This window comes from Melozone crissalis, unplaced genomic scaffold, assembly GCF_028551555.1.
Source record: "Melozone crissalis strain CALT ecotype California unplaced genomic scaffold, PUWL_Pcris_2 ptg000056l_1, whole genome shotgun sequence".
Taxonomy (NCBI): domain Eukaryota; kingdom Metazoa; phylum Chordata; class Aves; order Passeriformes; family Passerellidae; genus Melozone; species Melozone crissalis.
The window spans coordinates 650624-675865 of NW_026535834.1; the positions used below are offsets into that span (position 1 = coordinate 650624).

Sequence of the window (25242 nt, forward strand, 5' to 3'; positions counted from 1 at the left end):
GGCAGCTCTGTCTGCACCCTCCTGATGCAGGTCAGGCTTTGGGGGTAAACTGAGGCACCCAGACCTGCAGGCATTGCCAGCACAATCAGCCAGGCAATATTCTCTGACAGAGGTCTTGGATCCCTTGGGAGGTTGCAATGCTGGGACAACATGAGGTGCAGCAGTCCCAATCTCATTGGAGATTTCATGGAACAAGAGATGGAAACAGAGAGGAAGTCAGTGAGGGGAAACCCTCCTCCACACTTGCCACGTCCTGGGAATAACCACCAGGACTCAGCTGAATGGCAATCTCTAGGAAATCTTGAAGAAATGTCTTTCAACCATATCCCATTCATCTCCCTCCTGGACTTTACATATAGGATTGGAATTTGAGCCTCATGGTTTTCCTGCAAAAGTGCAGAAATTTTGTCTTCCATGGCTGACAGGCTTCTCCCTGCATCCAGCTGCATGTGAAGCTTTCAAGGAGCTGTGGTGGCAGACACTAGCACAGCAGAGCAAGGCCTCTTGTTTCTCCCAGCAGGCCTGAGGGAAGGCAAGAAAAAAGCTGGGTAATTAAATAGCACTCGTCAGAACATGTGCAAGAGGCAAACAGCAGAAACATCCCTCCTGTGCACACTCCTGCATGAAGCTATGTCCACACTTACCTGCTGAAATCCTCACTTCCTGGGCTAAACAAAATCCCTGGGCAGCACCCCCACTGCTGCCTGCCCTCCCTAGCTAAACCTTCTCTTCTGGAAGGACTTTTTATGCTAACATGAAACAACCAAAAGCAGTGCTTTTCCAAAGTCCTGGTTTGGAAACCTCCATATACAGGAGGGAGAAATGTGTTTCTGGCTAGGAGGAAGCAGCTGGTTCCCAGAGAGCCTACAGGTCACACCCCAGAGCATGGCAGCAAAATCACAGGGCTGGCATGGAAGGAGGAAGGTGGAACATCCCATAACTGATTTCACCTTTACTGTGCTAGGCATGTGTGTCCACCACACTGCACACTCAGCTGGGTCTGCTGGGATTTGGGAGTCTATTTTCCCAGGGAATTTCAGTAAACAGGAGATTCAGGGACTTACAATGCTTTAAAAACTTGCTCCTCGATATCTTTACTAAAGCAAAGGTGACACTATGGGTAATTTCTTTAAAGCAGGGTATAAACATGAGTAGCTGACAGCCAGTTCATTATATCAGAATCAGTTTTCATTAGGAGGGGAAGCTTTTGTGCTTTTTAATTGTTTCTCTAATTGCTTTCTCTCCCTGCTACCAGGGCAGCCTGCTGTCTGCCTGTGCCTGGAGGGCAGAGTCCTGCATACCTCACCCCTGATCTGCTAACATGGGTAACTATAAATAAATAGTGACACCTGAGAGGGGAGGAGGAGAGGGATTGTGCTTCTCAACCTCAGTCTAGTCAGCTTATGCAACAGAAGGTAACTGCTGGCAATCTCTAGTTATTGACTGAGCAGGACTATTTCTGATAGCTGAGGGCTCTGACCTGGCCAACATAAAACAAAATTCTCCACCTCTGAGCTGGAGCTGGGTAACTTTGGAGTAACAAGAAATTGTCAATGATTCAAAGTGTAGAAAATAGATGCATGTTCTCCACTGAGCAGTATTCAGTCAGCTAAATGGGGCCAAGCCTGGTTGAATTAATGAAGCTGTCATGAAGGGGGCAGTGGTGGGGCTCACACATCCCTCCCCCCAGAGAAGCAGGAGGATCACTGAGAGGTTCCTCCTTGGCTTGTCCTGCTAGAAGGCAACAGCACCTGCCTGGGACACCGTGCCTAGGCAGAGGGTAAGAGCTGGGAGGGAGGGGATGCTGCAGAGACCTTGCTGTAGGGACACACAGACACGAGTGAAAGATGGGGAGGCAGAGCTAGCCCTGCCTTCTCCTTTGTCCCTGCTGTAATCTGAATCACTCATCTAAGAATTCAGCACCCTGCACTGCCTCCAACACGATCCTGCAGGGTGTGGAAGCCTGAAGGAGAGCCAGTGCATGGAGCAACGAGGGCCCTGGGGAGGTGAGGCTGCAGCTCCACCTCCCTGTAAGAAGTGTGCCTGGGCAGGTACACCTTACACACAAACACACTCACACACACCCACCTTTGCTAACAGCAGAGGCAGCCACAGAGTCCACATTTTCTAGGTTTTACTTCTATATCTGCAAAAAGCAAGTTTGCTTCTGTTTCTGATTCCCTGCAATTATCATGAAATGCCTTCAAGAGAGCAGCTCTGTCATCTCGGCTGAGTGAATCTTTGATGTCCAGCACTGCACTCAGATGGTCCTTCCTTTCCAAAAGGACAAAAGGACAGTTAGTGAATAAGCCAAGAAAAAAAACCTAACTTTTGTTTCCTATCCCTGAGTTTTGCTGGACCAGACCAAAAATTGAAAGCTGCTTTTTGACACCCTCTGGCTATCTAAGGGGGAGGCCATATCCCAAGAGCTGTGTGGGACAGGGCTGAGCTCACAAGTCCCAAGCCCAGAGCCCACAATATCCCTGTGAAGTATTGAAAATGTTCAGTTTAGGTTATTCCTAGAAAAAGACCTGTATCTATCATAATAGGATCCAGAGAACGCTACATTTGACCATTTGGAGGCATTTTTGATATCTTGTCTCCCCTCAAATGGAGCCAATTCTTGTTCATCTGGAAGGTTACAGGATTTGTGTTCTACAGAGCTCTGTTCCCCTGAGCAGAAAAATACTGTGTTGGATATAAGGCAAATGTATCCAAGCCAAACAGTTTGAAACAGAGAAATCTGTTTTAGTCAGCAACAGTGCATCCACTCACACCAGGATAACCTCCTCTGAGATCTGGGTCTTCTGAGAACTTTCTATGCCCACTTCCTATACTGTATATGTGTATATATATATATATATATATATATATATATATATATAAAATTGCTATGCTGTATCAGATAAACAGCTTTTTAGCTCAATAGCACTTTCAAAAGTAGTAAAGTAAAAAAGAGTTAAGAAACCAGATGAAGCATAACATAATCTCTTTGTCTTTCTTTTTATTTTTTTCTTTGCCTACAGCAGCCCTTCCTACAGAAGTCTAGAGACTTCCCTTGCTGCAGGTTTATCTGCTGACTGTCATGTTGAATAGGCACTGAAGTAATTATCTGCCACAAATTGTCTGCCCCACATTTGAAGGTATTCACACTTTTGGCCTTCAGAGCATCCTGTGACAGACAGTTTAACACTGCAATCATGTTAAGTTGGAAAACACAGGTACAGCACATAGAACAAAAGATAGATGCAGTAAACCACAGGCTTTGGAAAAAATGCAGTAATCCAAGATCTCTCCTTCCTAATAAAACCTGTGTTTCAATTCTGTTAAATTTTCTGTAAGAAATACAAGTGTATATTCCTGCTGAATACACCTTGAAACTTCTGAAAATAGTTAGGGAGGGTGTGGTGAAGTGTTGAAGCCAGAAGCCAAGTGTTTGGAAGTTATGAAATGCCCAAATTAAGGATGTTCTTGAAACCTACATTTGACTCATATGGTCCTGTAAATTCTGCATTAAGGTAGTACTTTTCCACAGCATTTCTGCTTTGTTGACAGCAATTTCATCCATCCTCCACCTTTACAGGAGGACATTTCAACTTCAGCAGTTCATGTCTGACAAGGATATAAAGCAGACACCAGTGAGTACATTCAAAGGGTCACTGTGCCTGGCCCAACACACTGCAGAAGTATCACAGGACTAATATTGCTGTAGGTCTTCTGGTTTCAAGTAATCATGTAAGAAAGCACAGAAGTGAAAGCAATCAAAGACATTACCTGAGGTCAGGAAATTCTTTTAGAATGGGCAGAAGTGCTATCTTCATCCCCTCAGGATCAGAAGTTTGAAGAAGCTCTAAAATTGCTTTTATTGGATCGTTGAGAGAGCCAGCTGCAGGACCCTGGGAGAAAAGCAATTTTGTGTTCAGGGCAGGAGAAACAGCACAGCACATTAAGGGCTGGACTCATGTCAGACTGGGGATCTCTCTGTGTGGGTTAGGAGCTTTGCAGAAGTGTCTGTGCATGTATAGAAATCTGATTTTCCCCACAGGACAGCAGAAAAGGACCTGGGGAGTGGCCACAGACTGCTTCCAGGGTGGCTTCTTCAGCAGTGCAGAATCCCCTCCTGCACTTCCTTTGGCAAAGCTGGCAAATGTACCTCATTTTTCCCTAAACTGCCTTTCCTTTCAGGGCCATTTCACCTCGTGGGCTGTGGTTTGCCTCTGCAGGTAAGCACAGCCCTGTGCTTGACTGTGTGAAAACAAGCCTTGTTGGCCAAACATGCTGGCATTTCTGCTCCCCCAGCGCAAGCCCAGGGACAGAAAAGCAACCTTAGGGAGAGGATAAGAGAACACACATCCTCTGATAGAAAAACATGGGAAACAGGGCTGGACAGTGTAGAAAACATGACATGATTGGTAGATGTTGCCCACAATGATCTCCCTCTAATCTAGAGCACACAGGAGAAAAAAGTCTCATCAAAAACCACAGCATTTTCAGCAGAGCTGGAGAAGCAGAATGCAGATGAACCACCAGGAAGAGAGCTTCAGGTCTTGCTCACATTTTCCATCAGTGCAGTAATGCAATTTAATTGCTTCTCTGAATTATTGATGCCACCACATCAACAGAGAGTGTGACAAAGCAAACCTGGAGAACAGGCTGCCAAACTGGGGCAGGAGAAGCCCAGGTTCCCCTGATCTGCAGGGGGCATTAGAAAAAGCTGGTCACATTCTCCATGCAGCTCCTCTGCAATGAACATAAATTAAAAATAATAATAATATTTGAAGACAGCCTTCCCCCTCTCCCCCTGCACTGCAGGCACACAGCATGTCTAGCTCTGCTCAGTGCACAAGCTGTACTCAGCTCCTGAGGCATTGGTACTGTACAGCTTCATACTTGGCAAGCTCACTATTACAAAATGCTAATTAATTTGAAGGCGTCAGATTTAGTTAAGCACTGCATAGGCAGGCAAGGTCAGAGGTAAACAGCCTGCAGTCTAAAGGGGAAAAAAAGAGGTGTTTTGTCAGCAGTGTTTAAGTGCCTTTGACAGGTACTGCTCTTAGGAGAGAAGCAAGGTATTTCCTAATGAGTTTTGAGAGCAGAGGGGAAGGAAAAGCCCAGAGAGAGGGCAGAATAGGGCAGGGAGCAGGTGCAGCCTGTGCAACAACTGTATGATAAACTCAGTCTGCAGCAGAGTTCATATTTGGCATGCATAACCATGAGCCTCATGACTAAGGAGCAGGCTGTCCCCTGCAAATCTCTTGTGCATTTCACCTCCAAGGCTTTCAGTGCTCTCACATCAAGTAAGAAAGTGCACACGCTGAGGACACTGGGGAAAATTTCTAACCAGATGCAGCTCTTTTTCACCCAAGCTTAATGTAGGGTTTTAATAGATAATTAGATTTCCTCTATTTCCTTTGCACTGTTCCATGCACGGTTACATCCAAAGCTGATGCTGAGCACAGCATTTCTGGTAAACTTCAGAGCTAAGATTAGAGAACCCTCCTGCTATTCCCCATGTCTCAATTGCTGAAAGCATTAATTCATCTGTGATCGATCACTCCAAGAGAGGTGGGAATTCAGCTAAAAGCACTGGCAGCTCCCAGCTTTCTGCCATGAATCTAATGCATTAATTGTAATGGGTCTGAGAGGACTTTAGAGAAGCCTACAGACAATCATTTTTATTTCATTTTATTCATTGGGCAAGGTAAGAATTGCTGACATATGACTTGCAAGGGACTCATTTATGAGAAAATAGATTTTCAGTCCCTAGCACTTAAATAGGCAAGTTGTGAGAATGACTCAGCATTTGTGAAATCATTAAAACCAGTGCAGCCAAGGGGGTTTAGATGCTGTCACATCTGAGTCCTGTTACCAAACTGACTTTGCAACCACTGCTGTGCTGCTCAGCCCAGCTCTCTATGGAGCACCATGCCTGGGCACTCTCAGCCTGCATCTGCTAAGGAGCCATGCCAGGGACATTGCACAGCAGTGATTCTCCAACTGCGCCAGCTGAAGGAGGGGACACTGCTGCCAGGGCAGTCCTGGCCCTTGGGTAACCCAGGAACTCATGTGACAGCCTGGTGGCACCCACAGATGCTCTGTGCAGCACTGCTAATTACACCAGATTATGAGGTGAGACTTTTTAAAACTTCTGAAGTTGTTTCTGCAAATCAGAACCAGCACTTTGCACAAGTTTTCTTCAGAGGTGTGGCTCTGCTTTTACACCCAATATTCTGCAATGTGCCTTCACCTCCTAATGGTGTGAGGTGTTTACCCCTGCAGGAAGACTCGTTCCTCCCCACAGCCGTCAGCAACCACAACAGCATCAGCGTGTTTTGCCATGAGGAAATGCCAGAGCACAGGGAAATGGCTGAGGCAGCCATCATGCCAGCTCTGAGGGGCTGGGAAGGGCCTGTGGGGAGGGAGGAGGCTGGATGGAGGGGTGGCAATGCACACCCCATGCCCAGGGAGGAGCAGCCTTACACGGCAATGCACAGAGCAGGTGGAGGTGTGGAGCTGTTTGCCTCATCACTCCAGAGGCTCCAGGGTGAGCACTGCCGCCCCATGCCAGCTACCAGAGGGCTGATGGAGGAGCTGGCAGCTCTGGAGCTGTCTCACCAGCTCAGAGGAGCATGCCTCACTCTTGTGTCAGTGGCAGCAGTGTGACTTGCATCAAAACTTGCATCTTCCAGTCACACATTTCAAAACCATGAGCTAACAGCTTCTGACAGATCAGAAGAGCTGTCAGCATATCTGAATGTCATTTCAGTGAAGCTTGATACCCCTGTGGTAAAAACTCTTAAGCTTTTTTGCAGTCTTCAGTCTCTTCCTCTGCTGGTATTGTTCTTGATGACAAAGAGCAAAACTGTAACCATATCAAAGACTTACTAAGCACTCTTTAAAGATGGTTTGCATCATCCCATGATCTTCTTCTATCTTGTTGACAATCCTCCTCCTCTGCACAGCAGATGTTTTCCTGGGAGTGGTCAGGAGGGCCTGCATGTATTCTGTAATAATGATGGCATTGACAGCCTTGAGCAGGGCCTGTTCCAGAGCAAAGAGACCCAGATTAACTTCCCTGCACTGAGCAAGGCTCAGCCACACCTGTACCAGGGCACAGAGCAGATATTCTGCCCATGCAGATGGCTGCCCCATTTCTTTGCTTAAATATTAATTTTAAATGCTTGATCCAACACTTGGACTATCTCCAAGCAGCAAGTGGATCACAAAGCTTGATGGTAAGTGTGGAGACATCAAATCAAAAGCAATGGGAGCAGTTAGCTGACCAGAGGTCACTCACACTCCAGAGCTGCAGCAACACTTGGCTTGGCTCACACATTATCACCTGGGGGGAGCTTGGGCTGCAGACAAGCCAGATGCAGCCTCCCTCCAGCATCTACACTTGACACAGGGCCCTGGGGCACACAGCTGTGGCTGGGCACAGAGGAGTCACCTGGGCAGCTCCCTCTTAGCTCCCAGTACTGGCTGAGGAACCCCAGTGCAGACCCATGCAGTGCCTGACAGGGACAGGGAGCGTTTCTGCTGGGGGTGGGCTGCTGCACAGAAACCACATTTTGTTAGCAATTGAAATCAGAGCAGGGTTAGGCTGCAGTCCAAAGGTACAGGAAATCCCCAGCTCTGTCCAAAACAGACAAAGCAAGGGACAGAGAGCTCTGGCACAGCACTTCACCACTGAGCTGCTGCTTGCCCCAGCACTAATGTGACATGATGTCCAGTGACAGCCTTTGAACAACAGCAGAATAGATCCTACTTTTTTCTCTTCCATTACTTTTTCCATATTGCAAAATGTTAATTAAAATCATCACTGACAAAGAGACTGCAGACCTGGGAGTCCCATGGCTGAGGAGGACACATTGCACATGTAGCAACAGCAAATCCAGCCTGCACAAAAGAGAGAATTCCCCAGGTACCAACCTCATTGCTGAAGAGATAGACTCAAGGCTGCTGTAAGATCCTATAAAAGCTGTTTAGGCTACTGTAAAGGTGAAAAAACTTCGATACTTTGTGAGGTTGTTTGCCAATTACTCTGCATGAGATGCTGTGCCCTTTAAGAATTTGGACTTTTCACCCCACTCTGTCCACTCTACATCAAAGGGATCAATAATCCTCACAAATAAGGTTGAAACACATTAGAAGCTGAGAAAATTTCCAAAATAATTATATGGCAGCAATGGTAGGAGAGGAGGGAGCCCAACATTCCCCTCTGTATTTGGGAGGTACATTCAGTTTCCACATTTCTTCACTTGTTGGTTTCTCTGCTGAAATTACAGGAAGGTCTCAGCTGTCACTACCCAAACCTGGTGGACAGAGGTACTGGACTGAGACCACCAGATATTTAAAAGCCCATTTGACAACAGAGAAAACTGCAGTTTGTATTAATTTTCTAGTACTGTGCCATCCAAATGTTCAAATACTAGTTTTAGTGATTTCACAGAACAGAATGTTTTGAGTTGGAAAATACCTTAAAGATCATCTAGTTCAAACCCCCCTGCCATGGGCAGGGACACCTTCCACCAGAGCAGGTTGCTCAGTACCCCATCCAACATGGCCCTCAACACTTCCAGAGATGGGGCATCCTCAGCACCTCCGGGCAACTTCTTCCAGCATCTCAACACTCCCAGGAAAAATCTTCCTCCTAAAATCTTATCTAAACCTATTCTCTTTTAGTTTGAATCCATTCCCCCTTGTCCTTTTACTACATGCCCCTGGAAAAAATCCCTCTTCATCTTTCTGAGTAACATATTGTTCTCACTTTCTTACTTATTTCTTACCTCATATATATCTGTTTTTTTCTTCCCAAAGATCAAAAAGCTTTGCTTTAAGGATTCAAGGATGTGGTCAAAACCACTGTCACACTTTTTGAAGTGGTCCTTCAGTGTTCCCTGAGGAAAAGAAACAGACAAAGTCAAAGGGTGCACATGTAGAGACACCAAACAAACAACAGACACAGATTATTGTGTCTTTGCTCTTTCTGCTCTTGGAAACAGACTTCTCCACCAACTGCAGCATCCTGTGTTTTTATTTCAAAGAAAATCAAAACATGAAAGAAAGAAACTATTCCAACTCAGGAAGGATGTACTAAGCCCTTAAGCCCAAACCTGGAAGACTGAAAACCTGGGCCCTGGGCCTCCTGTTCCCCCCAGGGCTGCTGGTGCTCTGTCAGAGCCACCCCCAGTTCCCACACAGATGTATGGGCTCATGGGACAGGCTGGCAATGAGCTCTGGGACCAAAGCTGCACAGTGTAGCCAGAGTTTCTCTTGTCATTTTCCTTTTGTTGCCTCCAGCCTGCCCAAGGGAGCCTGAGCAATGAGGCTGGAGATGCCCAGGGGAGCTTCCCAGGGAAATGCGCAGGATCACACACTGTCAGGAGCCTGGAATTCTGTGTTTTCCAGACACAAGGGTGAACAGTGCCTGGGCTAACAGATTGATACTAGAAAGGATGAAGGAAGGGGACTTTATCTCAAGGGAGGGACACATTTCTGGTCAGCCTTCTCTACATCCTGACTAGCCAGCACAGCCCTGGGCTCTGTGAGTTATCACTGTCCTGGGAAGATGCCCAGCTGCTGGGAATTAATAGGTATCAGATGAAATTCAGCTTTTTGGGCTCTGGGCAGCACAACAGCAAACACTACAAACAGTGAAACTGGGGTCCCAAAACTGGAAAATGTGAAGCTGTCCACATACAGACTCTGACAAGGCAGAGGAGAATACCAGGCTTGAAGGCCAAACTATGGCTTCACCTTTTCCAAATCAGGACATGAGGGAAGTGCCTGCCAGCCATATGGTCTGCCAAGAGTCAGAATTAAAATGGGTCTTCCATACCTTGACTTTAGTAGTGATGGTTTGCAGAAAATGCTCCATAATATCATCTTCCATCCTGTGTAGAAATCCATTCACCTTAACATTCTGCTCAGTGCTGACACTGCAAATGTATGTTAGCTTATGCCAGACAGTTCTATTTAAAAAAATAAATATGGAAAGTATTGATCAGATCAAATCATGCTATTCTCTCAGATCAAAACTCTTTCTACTGTAACCAACACAGGGGTCATTGAATGGGCACATGCTCAGGTCCAAAGCTAGTTCAGTGACCTGCATTTCTGTGCTCATTAAGACACTGCCACAAGGGCACAACATGCAAATGTCACTTGTACCCATCACTAGTGAGACCAGATAAATAAAAATTCCAGTATTTTCAAAAATGAGCAAGCATGAAGCAGCCTTGGCAAACAGAGTCTGGGTGAGCATCCCATGTGCCTTTTACAATCTACAAATACAAGACAAACAATTATCTTCCATCAGAACAGTCTTCCAGTCAGCAAATCCTGGTTAAAATTATCACCAGCTAGAAACCAGACATCCTACATTCTGGAAAGGCTCAGTGTACAACTTCATTCTCAGTAAAGCTGTGAAGGATTACATAAAAGAGACTCATAAGTATTCAGTCTAGGATCCAGCATCAGCAACATGCAAATACAACAAACAAAGCAGCTACCTAGGCTCAACACAAGGCTCTGATGTCAAGTAATCACCGTGCATATGTTGGATTTTGGCATTTTGCTGACTCCAGAGATCCCTGGATAATTTTACACAGGAAGAAGAGAAGCAACCTTGTTTTCTCCAATGCTGCAAGTGCCTCTGAAATTAGCTTGTAGGTGCAAACATCCTCCTCCACCCTTCTGTGCTTTACTGCTTCCCTCCTTCCTAGCAACCCCAGGGAGAGCCTGGCATATTCCTTGGGGTTTCATTCAGCAAAGCACTTGAGATTGCACCTACCAAGTGCAGCAGCACACACATCTCAGCATAACCTTTATGCAGCTTTCCAGCTGGAGGATGATCAGACCTGGAAAAGGCAGGACATCACAACCCACAGTGGGGTTAGCCAGGGTAGTGTCCCCACACATGACACAGCACTGCTGCCTCCTGCTCGGAGCAGGAAGGGGGACATGGCTGCAAACCCTGCACCTGCAGGGCCTGGGAGCAGGCAGAGAGTGGCAGCACAGCCCTGTGTCCCTGGCCACAGTGACAGCCCCATCTCAGCCTCCCTCTTGCTGGGACTGCCAGGGCAGCTCAGCAGGAGTGTTGCTGACAGCAGCTGGCTTCCTCCATGTTTAAACCTGGTGTGCACAGGGCTGGATGACCATACCCAGCTGGAGGTCAAGGTTGGCCTCATACCAGAGTCAGGAGATCAGACCAGCAGAAAACTCATTTTGCTCCCCATGTCATGAGGCTCTGCTTTCTAACCTGAGAAGGCAGCAACTCTCCAGGATTCGTAAGCTGCTGTAGATCTGTGAGCAGCCATCAAGCTGGATAAAACTTCTCACTTCATCTTCATAGCTAAATTAAAACAGGAAGAAGCACCTTTAATATGTTGTGCTCCAGAACACATTTAAAATCAACAGCACACTGAAGAAATACTGTGTGATTTTTTGTCTTTTCATCTCACAGTTTTAATCCCCCAGGTGGGATCTACAACATGACAAAGTCTCTGCCTGCCCAGCTAAGGGGGAAGACAAACACAGGAACAGCAGGGAGAGCCCTGGAGCTGCCTGGGTACCTTTGTCAGGGACCAAGAGGCAGGAGGTTGATTTGCAACACTTCTTTCTGGGAAGCAGCTCAGGCTTTGTCAATAAAGGTGCAGAACAAAGCCTCAGTGTGTATGAATAACCCACAAGGTCTCTGAACTGCTTTGTCAGTCTCAGTCTCACAAAGGGCTTCTGCACAACCCATTTTATAGGAATTTCTTTCCTCTCATCATATGGAGGGCCAAGGGTCTTAAACCAAATCTCCATCTAGAAATACTACCTAAACCAGCAGTCCTGGCATTTTCTGCTGTGGGGAATACATGGAGAGAGAAATACCCAAGAACAAAAAGCAGATTAGGGGAGCCAGAGGAAATGGTGAGAGGCCAGATGAGAAGACATTCATTCTGCTATGAGAACTAGGAGAGAGCAGATCTCCCCACCCTGCCACAGAGCCAGCAGAAAGCTGTGCCTGGGATGCACAGCCAGGTGAGAAGGGGCCAGGCCTGGGCACTGGACACTCGGCTGCCCCTCTTCCCAGGTGTGTTTAAGGTCTGAGCCTCTCCAGATCTCCCCCAAAGGCTTTATCCTGTCCCAGCTACTCCAGATGCACTTTGTTCCCTCAGCTTTAGTCCAACTACAAATACCGAGCACACAAACAGCAGTGAAGTGCTGTGTTGTCAGTAACAGCGTCATGGGAAACAGCCATCAAGATCCAGGTGAACACAGCATCACCAGCTGCTTCATCGGGGTTTCTCTCTGTTGAGCATTAAGGATGTTACCAAGGAGGAAAGCAGCATCCTTCCTACCTCTCTAGGAACCTCAGGCACTCCTCCAGGCACTCAGCTTCCACCTTCTCCCCCAGGCTCTCGCTTACTTGCCTGGCAGCCTCTGTCTTCTCTGTTAGTATCTGTGGATTTCAATGTGTGAGAGGAGAACTGGCCAAAGTCATTGGTTCCCTATGCAGTGAACAGGAAAACATCCCACTGCTCACTCTGCCCTAGGCACCAACTTCTGCTTCAGTTTTGAGAGTCCTCATGGAAATAAATGTATTTTTCATCAGCCTTATTGTAATGCCTGACCCTACACCTTTGCTGCCCCTGTTTTTTTGTGGTCAGCTTAGGTAGAAGTCTGTCCCTGCAGATGTTCTCTGCTGGCCACATCCAGCCTGGCAGCTCAGCTCATACACAGACCTGCCATCTGCAGGAGCTTCTGTGCTTCTACCTGACTCACCCTGGCAGATAAATTTGAGTGCAGCCACTAAAAAGAGGGTTATGCAGACCTAACTGTGTGCCCTGCCCCTCTGCCAGGGTCTCTGCATGGCATGCCTCAAGAGGGCAGGTGTCACCTTCCCAGCCACCACCCTCACACCTGGCACAGCTCTGTGTGTTAAACCCCAGAGCACATGTCCTGCCCCACTGAGCCCAGCTGGGTGGCCCAGGTGTCTGCAGGAGGTGGGCTGGGCCAGACAGCTCAAAATTCCCCCCACATTGGGCAGGCTTGAGCAGGTGGCAACTTAATGCTGCCCATTAGTTGCTCTGTGGAAACAAAAGCTTGCAAGGGGAGGAGGGCCAGATGGAAAAAAGGAGACAGATGGACCCATATGCTGTGCCCTTACAGTGCTCATCAGCCAGAGACAAAGGGTGACTCACATCATGAATGGGTTTTTCCACTGCTCATAACAGATGCAAAAGCTCACCCAAAGGGGCTGGATGAAATAAGCCACCCCAAAGTGTCAGAAAACCACAGCTGATGAGTTTCCATGACACCTTGATCATTTTCTATCTGAAGTTTAAGTGTCAGCCTGAGAAAATTGAGGAGATGGTAATTTCATAAGGCTTTCCTATTAATCCAGGCTTTTCCATCACCCACCCCAGAGCATTCAAACCTGTCAGTTGCATACACAACAGAGTGAATCCACTCATGCTGAAGCATGGCCAGATGTTACAAATTTGAGGACTGTGGGATTCAAACCATGCTTTGTCCTAGTTCTTGTTAGAAAACTTTCCACTGTGAGCCAGGAGCAGGAAAAAAACCATCTTGATAGCTAAACAACCCCCTAGCACAGGTACCTCACTGGGCACATCACTGCTCCATGGCCCCAGCAGGTACAGGGTAAGGCAAGGAGGAAACAGCCCCTGATGTGAGCTCTGCTTTTGGTGCCTGGGTCTGAGATGGGCCAGAAAAACCAGTGCTTGCCAGCTAAAACAAAAACCAGCTGCTGCTGATCTGCAATCCTTCCAGTGCCTGAGGCTGCCATCCCAAAGGACCATGGAGCTACTTCCTTCTCTCATGGCCTGAATTGGGAGTGCCACTGGGGTGGTGGAAGAAAGCAGAGAATAAAGATAGCCATGACAGCCCAAAGCCATGCCCCTGATCTCCAGCATCACTTAAACCCACATATAAACTCCAGGATTTATGTTAATCCTTCTGCAGGTCATGATCCACACCCCCTCTGCCCACAGTAAGTGCTGCTTACGAGTCAGCAGGGTGTGCTCCTGCAGTGTCAGCATGTGTGTGCTCCTGCATTTTGCCAGTGTGTGTGCTCCTCAGGTGTGCTCCTGCAGTGTGCTAACATGTGTGCTCCTCAGGTGTGCTCCTGCATTGTGCCAGTGTGTGTGCTCCTCAGGTGTGCTCCTGCAGTGTGCCAGCCTGTGTGCTCCTCAGGTGTGTTCCTGCAGTGTGCTAACATGTGTGCTCCTCAGGTGTGTTCCTGCAGTGTGCTAACATGTGTGCTCCTCAGGTGTGTTCCTGCAGTGTGCTAACATGTGTGCCCCTCAGGTGTGCTCCTGCAGCGCCCTCAGAGCCCCGTGCTGTGCTCTGCAGAGCCCCCTGCACTGCCTGACCCACCAGGGCAGCAGTCCCAGCAGGGATGAGCAGGAGCAGCCTGCCTGCACTTTGCATTGCCAGCCAAAGGGCCCTGCCATGGCTCAGCAGCTCTCCCTGCTTTTATAAAAGTGCTCTGCAGAGCTCACACTGAGCAGGCTGGGTAACACACACCACCGCTTCCCAAAAGGTTACATAAAGATCCAGGAGCATGTATGAAAATACACCTTCAGCTTGAATCAGCTCAGGCTGATCCTTGGTTTAGTAAGGGGGTATTTTTTTCCCCAAAACAGGTTTGGGAGCAGACAGACACAGCTTAAGTATGGCAGCCAGCTTGCAGGCTTTTAACACACTGAGCCTGGACTGAGACATGCAAAACTGGGTCTTGCCAAATACCCACATGCTTGTGTGCAAAAACACCACAGCCCCAAAGACTGGAGCTTTTCATTTCCCCCCAGTTTACCTCAATGACTGCAGCATCTGCCCAAGGGGGTTTCCCAATATCAAAGGCTTCTTTCAGTGCTCTCCCCACTTCCTTCTAAATGATAAAAGGAAATTAAAAAGTACAGTTAAGATACAATGACATTCATAACATGTTAGGCTTCCCAGCCTCTCATTATCCATTTGGAGTAGATGAATTTCTGCCTCCATTTTTTTTGGCTGTCTCTTTTAACCCGAAGCCTGGCTGTTTTCCAGCTGACCTAATAACATTTTTCTGTTTTGTTCTACATTGTTTGTTTGAGTTTAAGTGATTTGCAGCTTTCTTTCATCCCAGTGTCAGCTTGGGTTATCTACAGTCTTCCCTAGTTAGCTTAGCTCAAATGAAGGCGCCCACACAGCAAAACAATGCTTAGATACATCTCCATGCTGCCAGCTACTGTAGCTGAGATTTTCCACCCTTCCTCTCTCCAACCAGCATCCAGAGAAACCAGCCAGCATTAATTAAAACCATTCCCTTGCTTAAGCCAGGGACTTGTGAGTGCAAAGAGAAGCAGGCTTAGTGTTTAGAGCTACTGTCATGGTGAGATGGGCCCCATGAGGCTGCACGATGGGAAATTTCCCAAGACTTGGCTGGCTTGTGCTAGTTTGAATGGCTGTAAAAACAAAACTAGCACTGCAGAGAAAGGGCTTGTTGCTTAAAACATGATCTGACCTTTACAGAAGCTTTAAACTCAAAATTCTGGCTTGCTTATTTATTCTTTCATTTCTGAATCTTCCTCCAAGGAATATAAAGTCTGACCTCCCATTTTGGTCTTTGTTCTCTTCTGCCTGATGAATTAGGAAATTTGTGGCTGTCAGCTGAAGAATTTCATCAAAAGTATATTCAAAACAACTGCTCTCCCATATTCACCGAAAAGTGTTAATCAAAGACAAACAAGCAGTTGTAAACAACCCAGAAAAATTTCTTTCCTCACAAGTGCCATCACCTGACTGTGAGCAAATGTGTGAACACTATGTGCTGAGATAGCACATCCCTGCTGAGCTGCACAAACACTTCAAGCCTGCCCCCCACAATGGGACAAAGCATGGCTTAGTGAGGAACTGCAAGGCAGTTAATAACTTGTTGAGGACAGCACTTAGTTGTTTTGGATCAGATCATGTGTCTGCATTAGAAACAGCCTGCTTGTCTGTAGCTCTTGTAGTGATACCAGCACGTCAGGCACCAAAACTTCAATGTGGAGAGGACCAAAACTTCTGCTGAAATAACAGGCCCAGTTTACTTCTTGTTTCCTCCTGTCTGACCAAAATGTTGCAAGGCTTCAGATCCATGGACGGTCAGTACACCTGTGCTGACTGCAGAACGGGAACTTCTCGGTCCTCCTTCTGTCCCTTTGAAAAAATACAGGGGTGGTGGGGAGAAGACCCAGAGCCAAGTGATCCTTGCAGGGCAGTGTAAATGAGCACGAGAATGAGCCCTGGCACCATGCTGCAAGGTCTGCCTTGCACTCTTGTCAAATTCCCCAGTACAGCAGGGGCAGAGGTGGCAGACTGGCAACCCAATTCATGGCAACAGCATTTTCAGTTCACCAGCTTCGTAACCTCAAAGGCACAAAGCTCCCCTGCCCCAGGTGTGTCCAGACTGAGGGGAGGGCTGCCTGCATGCAGAGCTGACTGAGTTCCCCACACTGGAGTTTCAAAGTGGTTTTCATAGCATCTGGGCTCTCAGCACCTTCAGATATGCTCACAGTTCTCAGCACTCATTTCTGTTTAAAGTGCTTTTAGTTTGCACAGATATCAGGCTGCCAAACCCAAAGATAAGCCAGGTGTTCCTAAGCAAAGCAGACCATAGCTTATTTTGGTCAGGATGTTCTCATTCTGAAATTTTAGTCATCCATTGAAGTGGCAAAATGCACACCATGTGATTTAGGCACAATAATACATGACAATTGTTAAAAGATAACAGCAGGATATTTGCTCAATAACAACTGCCTGTATATTAGCATAATGAAGGCTGAATTACCCTAGAAGCTGAAATAGAGAGATAAAGCAGGTTTTATAAGCTGTACCACTGAGCTGAAGAGACATCCATAATTTTTCCATATGGAGTCAGCTTATGTCCACTTAAGCTCATTAGCTTGAGTCTGGAGCTGTTCCCAAGCTGGCCAGGTTTGAAGCAAGCTTGGGCAATGCTGTGCTACACTGTCCAGCACTTCCAGCTCTGCTCTTTCTGTACAACTCAGCACCACATAGAGCTGGGATGCTCCAGGATCCAAGGTGGCATGAAAACTCAGGGCAGAATGGCACAAAAACTCATAACCAGATTGGGGTGAGCCTGCTCAGCACGTGGTGTATCAGGAAAACAGCCTACAGTTAAGCAAAAGCATTCTTCAGCTATTACATTAGAGGGAACTAAAAAAAAGTTAAATTTCCCATCACTGTTACTCAGCATCTTTGAGGGCTTGACAATGACTCAGGGACTTGCTCTAGGATAACCTCAGTGGCACTACCCTGAGTTAGGTCACTTCCTTCATTGAAACAAATGCTAGAAAAAGAGCTTGAGAACACATGGTCTTCCCCAGGGTAATGATTAAAAACAGCCCATAAAGATACTTAAACACTGAAACCAGTAGGCTTTAAGCATATTGTCACCAGCTGGCACTTCTACTTGCATGTTTGTGACTACCTTCTTGTTCTTCAGGGAATAATTCTTGAGGAAAATCTCTGCAATTTAGAGTACTTTCCCAGGGATGATTCAGCAGTTTGCCATGGAATTTCCCCTCCTCTGCTCCCCAGGGGCTGGTGGAAATGGAAAGCCAGAGAGCTGAGTGTGGTAACTCCTGCTGTTGCATTTCAGCTTTAGCTGAATAAAAGAGGCCCTGCTGAGTTTTCCAAATAACGTGGTTTCCTCTGGACCTCCCCATTGCCACAACACATCTTCCCCGCTTCATTTGTATTCCACATGTCTCAACAGAATTCTTCAAAGAGGAAACTTTGCTGAGAAAAGAGAGAGATGCTGCAGGGCTGGGGTCACCTGTGGGATCACAAGACAGGATTCTCTGTGGAGGGCTGCTGGGTGGGCACCAGCTGCACATTTTCTTGTGCTGAGCTCTGGAAATAATCTTTGCTCTAACATCAGCAGTGTCAGTCCAACAGGCTGGAGAGGACTGTGAGGGGTTCACACAGAGACAAATTTAGCAGCCTCAATATCCTGCACAGCTGAGGCAAAGGGGCTGTAAAAAACCCCAGCTTTGCACACGATGGGATCATTAACAGCTGGAGAGAAGATGAATAACGTTTTGAAATGAACTTCAATAAGGAAGTGGGTTTCACCCATAGTCTCCCTTTCTTCCAGATAAAAGGGCTTCTGAGCAGATTGTAGCTCTCTGAATATACAGCAATGGGACGAAGAGAAATTTTCAAATGTTGGGACGTTTCCCTGCTAAGGAACAAGGACAAGGCAGCCTCCCTTTGGCAGCAGGCAGTCATGGATGTTCACACCTGGGCTCTGCAATGAAACTCGGTCAAGATAGAGACTTTGGGACCCACACATGCCTGAGCAGGGCTGGCTGTTTAACAAGGGCACCCCTTAATTTAAAACCACAGGAATAAAACCAGCAGATTGGGGTAAAACTCCTGAGTTCTTACCCGTGCTGTTGCAAGTAACTTTTCCTCAGTCTTCAAAAGGATCCACACGAGGCACTGTGCACCAAGGGAAAGGCTGTGCCCGGGTCTCTCACAGGCCTGGCTGCCTCTGTGTGCAGAAACAAGAGCTCAGCCAGAGGGGCAGCATCCCGTGGGTGCACAGCATCGCCTGCCTGGCACCACAGGCTCACACCGAGCAAACAGGCTGCCCTGTAAGGACCCAGCCCTGCTTGCCAAGCTTGGGCAGCCACAGCACAGTAGGTCTTGACAATGGCCTTTGGCCAGCTTTTCTTTTGTGCTGTTTCTTTTTCTTCTTCCTACATTTGCTGCCCAAGTTAGGGGTTTTTCTTGTTGTTCCCCTCTCCCCTCACTGCTGCTCAATTCCTTCTTAATCTCAGGGAGAGTCTCCCAAGCACGCTTGCATGGATGCACAATTTTGCAAGTGTCACATACTCTTTCTGAATGGAATAAGAAGCAGCTATATACCAAGACAACTGCATCTATGCATGAGCTTTCATAGAGGTTGTTACTGTATTTAGAGAGAGGAAAAATCAAATGCTGAAGTCTGGCATCTCTGCTCTCCTCATTTCTATTCTTTTCACTACCATCTGACTAATAGAGTCACTGTTATTTGTTTGGGTTTTTTTTTTTTCCTTGAAGGGATTCTGCATTTATATAATACATTTTTCCTATATTCGACTTTTCTTTATGTAATTAAATTACATTATTTCTCACCTCCACTTTTATTAAAGTGTTCAATATTTAATAAATCCATTACTCCAAAGCTTTACCATTTTAAAAGCAGCAGTAAAAGGGATGCCTCCTGACCACATCCACCACGTACCTGATGATGGCCAGTGTGTACCCACCACACAGCTTCCCTCCTTCAGGAGCTGGCTGGGGGAAGAGACCACCTGATGAACTGTTAATGAGCTCATCAAGGGTTTATAAGTGTAATTAATACAAGGACCAGAGAAGCTGTGGGCTTGGATGAAAGCAATCAAATAATCCAAAAAGGCTGAGAACTATTAGGCATAAGAAGATTGGAGCTGCTGAGTAGCAATTAAACCACGGACACAGGGAATCAAATGCCTCATCCACCATGAAAAAAAAGAAATCACAAGAAAGTTTCAGGCTTTGATGACACCCATAGGCTTTGAATTCACATTGGGCCAAAGGGCCCCAGATGTGCCACTCTTCAGAGGGAAAGCCATATCTGTTTCCCCAGACTTGGGCAGGAATTTAATGATCTGTTACATGTTTTTTTCTGTGATCTGAGTGCTAATGAAGGAAATAGAGAAACAACTGGGAAAACTACAAGCCAGATAAAGCAGTGGGAGAACCAAGGGCAGAACAAGAGAAATCCATAGAGCACCATGCTGACATAAACGCCAGGGAAAATTATTCTGGGGTAATTAGAGTATTAGGGACCTTGTTAAAAAAAGGTTGATGCAAGGAAAGAAATTGCTTAATAAAGCCAAAAACTGTGCATGTCCAACAGCAGTCCAGCAGAAAAATACCTGCCCACCTCTGGTAAACCCCTGAATCTGATATTAAGGATTTAGAAAGAGGCAGTACTGCAATGAAAAAAGGCTCTGGTTCTGAGAGCACAGGAGATAAAAGACACCGTGGGCAAATCTAAACTCAGCAAGAGTCCTCCTCATCACTGTGTTATCAGGAAGCAGTGACTGTTCTCAGAAACAAAAATTGAGCTATAAAAAATGTAGGAAAAAAAGCCCTTCAGACGTACCTTTTGTACATTTTAATGATCCATTCATAAATTAAAAGGCTCTGGCTGAAGCTGAAACAGTTTCTGTCAGTAAGTGTGGCAAGGTGAGAGCACAAGGAGGCATGACAGCAGCGGGCATAGGTGACGAGCAGTCCTGCTTCCCTGAAGACATCACTTCTGTGCTCGAGGCTGGGGACAAATGTCCTTTCCAGGTGACTCAGGTGCTGTTTCAGGGCAGTCTCATTGGTGTCAGTAGAGGAATCAAGCAGGGGAATCTGGGCTGTCATGTACTGCATTAGCTTTTCCTCCAGATCTTTTCTCCAGAAGTTTGGGCTCCAGGTGGAAACAGAGTCTGTCTCTAGGCTGTTGCCAAGCCACTCTGCTTCCTTCTGCTTCTCCCACTTCAGTGATTCCCCCACTGACTGCAACGGCTCCAGGAGCATCCTGTCACCTCCACTGAGTGCTTCTCCCACTACAGTCCACATTCGTTCAGCCAGCAGCTCATAAAGTGATTCAGACTTCCCCATTCCATCATCTCCAGAATGCTCCAGATTATGAATTTGATCACAAGCTTCCAAAAATTTTCCTTGCTCAATGAGTCTGCAGATGGTTTCCTCTGCAACAGAATAAGAACACAAGCTGCTACAGGTCTATAGGACAATCACTTTAATATCCAAGTTATGAAGTATCTAGTTTATATCTATTCCAGAATTCCTCAGGATCTACTCAAGATCAGCCCACTTAAGGTCTAGCACTATCACCTCTCAGTTTCCTCAGGGCAAGCGCTTTTTTGTTTCTAAATTTCTTTCATCCTTTCTCCTCCAGGTTAACCAAGCCTGAAGAAGTCTGCAGCTTTTTGCCATCATTCCAGAGACCTCCTCATGTGAGCTATGAAGGTTCATTAATTACAATCTTTCCATAAGAAATGTACCTTCTGTCCAGAAAAAAGCATTAAAGAAGGGACATCTTCTGAACAAGCCAAAAGCTGAAAGCCAAGCCTGGAAGGAATTCTCTGCCTCCTCTACAGAAACCCTGGCAGGACCAAAGTGCTGCAAGCTCCCTTGGAAGGAAGATTTCCAGTGCTGCTTGTTTCCAGTGCATCTTACCTAGCACATCCAGTCAACCAACAAGGGTTAAATGTACTCTTACAACAGATTCACAGAGCTGCAGGGCTTTTTCCATGTGTTTTACAGATTACAAGGTTGAGCAATGAGGGGTTAAGGTTTGCCAAAGGTATCTGGAGCAGAGCCCAGAGGACAAATTGAACTTGATGAGAATGCAGGGAAAGTTAAGCAAAGCCAGAAGCAGAGGGACTTAAATAATTCAGGATACAACTTTGGATGTAGAGTGAAGAATGAAAGGAGTATGAGCTTCCACTATGTTTTGCCTATATCCTTCGTACCTTTCCTTTATGAAAACATCTCAAATGTGAAGTAAGAATTAAATCAAACAGGACTGGAGGGAGGAACATGACATGAAATGGAGAAGGGTTGATGCAAAGATGTTCAGTAAAGCAATTGGCAAGTTATTCAGGAGGGGCCTACAAGCTGCACCCACCCTGCCTCGATGCATACAACACATGGGAAATGTTTAATTGGCACAACCAGGCTGTGTGCAGCCCACCTCCCCCTCCCATCTGTGGAGGAACAGCACAGTCACATGGCTGGGGTGTCAGTCACACATACATCATCTTTCTCACAAGACACATCAGGAGTCTTTGCAGAGATAAAAATAAGAACGGTAAAGAGAAACATTTGTGAAGCAAATAAAAAGTGAAATTCAGAACTGCCCAGAGTAGCAAGCGTAGGGTTCAGAAGGGACAAGAATTCAGGTGAAGGATGGGGAGGAGGAGAGTGGAAAGCACCTGATCCAGAAGTTGATAAAAAACAAGAGCCTGTGGGATGGGAGGGGCAGAGGAGATCCAGGCCTGGACCCAGAGATAACTCCAAGGTTACCTGCAGGAGTCCCTCTCTCCTCTCCTTTCCTACTGCTTGGCCTCTTCAGCAAATTCCCTGCCACATCCTCAGCGCCAGCCTTCTGCACCGTTTCCTTCCCGCCAACCACAGTCTTCAGCAATTTGCCTGCCACGGTTTTCAATTTCCCTTTCCTTTTTGCCTCCTGCTTCTTTCTCTCCTCATGTGTGGCCTTGGGCAGTATTCTTGCATTTTCCCCAGTCATTTTCTCCCCCTTCTTGTTGCCTCCTCCCACAAAGGCTGCCCAGGAATTCTTTCTCTTCTGCATGATCCAAGCAGACTCAGGTTCTTTCTGTCCAGTTGGGAATATTTTCAGAAGAAAACATGAGAAATAGTTCTATGCAAAGTAATCTTAGTGTCTGTCTCCCAGAGAAGTTGTCTCTTCTTCTGACTTTTTTTCTGCACAGCTACAGGCTTCAGCTGCCTTTGAAAAAGTCTAACCTGGTTCCTGTCTGTGCCAAGTGAGGACACTTTTATAGGCTTCCAGCCTCTTATGTAATCCTTCCCTCTTCTGGGTAAATAATGTCAAAAACCTCATACATAATCTAACCACAACCACTGGGGGAAAGCCAGGGGGATTTTTGGTATTTTCTAAACGATTCAAATATCCCTGCACTGCCAGTTATCTTGATGACAATCCTATCAGTTTAAGGGAGTTGATTAGTAACAACTTTTATGAGGCACACATCCTTTTCCACCCACCCTGCATGCCCAGGCTGCACCTGAGTTTTCCTTTGGCAGGGAGATCACATCTGGGTTTGGAGCCAAGTTTTCCCTCACCTCCCAGCAAGCCCAGTGTGAGCCAGCAGGGATGTAAAGGCCCAGAGAATGGGTGTTGGTTTCCATGTTCTAATAACACCATTCAGAGGGGATAAGAGCAACCTCAGTCTTCTGGAATGTGCAATATTCCAGCAACTATGTACACTATTGTGTATTATTTTAAATGTATATATACACACATGGGTATAAACAGCATAACATTGCAGCAATCCAGCATATATGTGTGTGTGTCCATACATGTATGCACACATATGGATCTGATTACCACCCAACACCCACAAGTGAAAAAAAAGGAGGAGATTTTCTGCTTAGCATGAAGTCCATATTAGGCTGCTTAAGGTTCTGACCATAAACCACAGAAAAAATTCCTCTACAGAAAGTATCCTTTAAATCCAGGAGCTTGCATTTAAAATAGATTTTTTTAAGTCCCTACACTGCTGTGAGAACTTGGAGAGGAGTTGAAATGCTGTCCTTACCACACCCTTCTTGCAAGAGAATTACAAATTTGGCTTAATTCTCCATTCCATTATTATGAAGATGAAATCACAAACTGGAAGATTTTCATCAGCTGAAGACGGTTTGTATTAATCATTACAAGCTGCATTGATTCAAAAACATGCACTATGCCACAATGATTTCTGGGGTATGAATTTAAGGGGTGATTTTTCCACATCTCATTTAGATTGTTTCAAATATGTTAATTCATATTTCTGGGTTTAATGCCTGCAGTATCTTCCAAGATTTTCTACATTTTCATGATAGTAGAATTCCACTAGTTTCCTTCTTGGAAACCACGTGAATATTTTGTTCTGGCTCTTTTATCAGTGCTGAATTCCACCAGCATGTTATCACAAAGCTGTTTGATTCATTAGTAACAATAGGGAGGAGGAAATAAATACATTTCATTTGGAAAGAGAAACAGAAATTCCAGCAGTGGTCACGCATTTGAGCTGCTGCCAGTAGGAAATACTGAGGTTGCAAAATACAGTGTTTTCCCAGCTCGTGAATAAAGTTGAAAACTGAGAAGCTTTATACACATTCCATTTTGACCTTAATTTTTAATTTGCTGAAGTAAAAATGTTTCATTTGGAATGTTATAGCTGCACAGTATATGAACACAAAATGGAGTAAGAGGCTCAGTACTGAGAGAAGCATTCCACGCGTGCTGAAACCTTCAGCAATATTTTCCCATGAAAATTCCAACACAATATGTTTGTGTTTCACTTCATCAGCATTTTTTCAAGCCTGTCTCTAACAAAAACCATTTCCCTAGACTTCCCTGTGGAAGGAAATTAGATGTCAAAGTGCCAGTCCTGAAGGCAAGACTCCCTGCAGTACACAGATTTTGAACACACTTACAATTGCAGATCGTGCCCTAAACTGTGGCAGCATGATGTGTGGGAATGGCTGTGTTTTCCCAGAAAGCCTCTTTCAAGGGAATACAATACAAGCCTGTGGAAAGCAGGGAGTGACTGCAGGGATGGACTGACATCCTGAGGCTAGGACAAACTCTTATTCCATGCACCACTTGACCCGCTCAATCAAGGAATGCCAGGCACTCCCCAGGATGAAAGAGCACAGTCCACCCGAGCACTGCAGCACCAACCACCCCCATGGCTCTGTGTGCTGCCTTCCCTCAGCCACAAAGCAGGGCAAGCAGGGGCAGAGCAGGCCATGGCCTCCAGCAGCAGGCAGCCAGGAGGGCTGTGCAGGGACAGCAGGGTGGGGAGGGTCACTCTGAGCAAGGTGCTGAGCCCAGCAGCAGCAGGAAGTGATGCCCCAGCCATCCATTGTCACTGCTCTGAACCCCTGCCCACAATGGCTTTGTGTAGCCATGATATTTTCTGAAAAATCCTTTCCTTAGGATTTTTTCTCCTGAGAAGCTGAGAGGCCTCAGGAACAAAATGTAAACATTGATTATCTGCTGCTGTGGAATGCAACAGGTGCATCTGTGATTGGTCTCATGTGGTTGTTTCTAATTAGTGGCCAATCACAGCCCAGCTGTCCGGACTGTCTCAGTCAGTCACAAGCCTTTGTTATCATTCCTTTTCTATTCTTAGCTAACCTTCTGATGAAATCCTTCTTCTATTCTTTTAGTATAGTTTTAATATGGTATATATCATAAAATAATAAATCAAGCTTTCTGAAACATGGAGTCAACATTCTCATCTCTTCCCTCATCCTAAGACCCCTGTGAACACCATCACAGCTTTGGGTTGAAGATGTTGTCTCTGAGGGGAATGCTCTCCTGCAGGAGGGGACATGGCACAAGGGAGCTGCCCAGGGGTCACCAGCAGCCTGCTTTCCTGC

The 25242-nt window shown here is 46.2% G+C and overlaps 1 protein-coding gene across 1 annotated transcript; it reads right to left on the reverse strand.

The window, feature by feature from the left end:
- Positions 1-470: 470 nt before the first annotated feature.
- LOC128943939 (exocyst complex component 3-like protein 2) lies at positions 471-22420 on the reverse strand. Its single transcript, XM_054286921.1, has 12 exons — positions 22135-22420; positions 20201-20795; positions 18454-18559; positions 14831-14905; positions 12351-12451; positions 11264-11356; positions 9842-9974; positions 8790-8900; positions 6886-7041; positions 3775-3896; positions 2089-2274; positions 471-522 (listed from the first exon to the last, which is right to left on the reverse strand). The coding sequence occupies exons 1-11, from the start codon at positions 22418-22420 to the stop codon at positions 2094-2096; spliced, it is 1959 nt and encodes a 652-aa protein (XP_054142896.1). The 3' UTR covers positions 471-522; positions 2089-2093.
- Positions 22421-25242: the final 2822 nt, after the last annotated feature.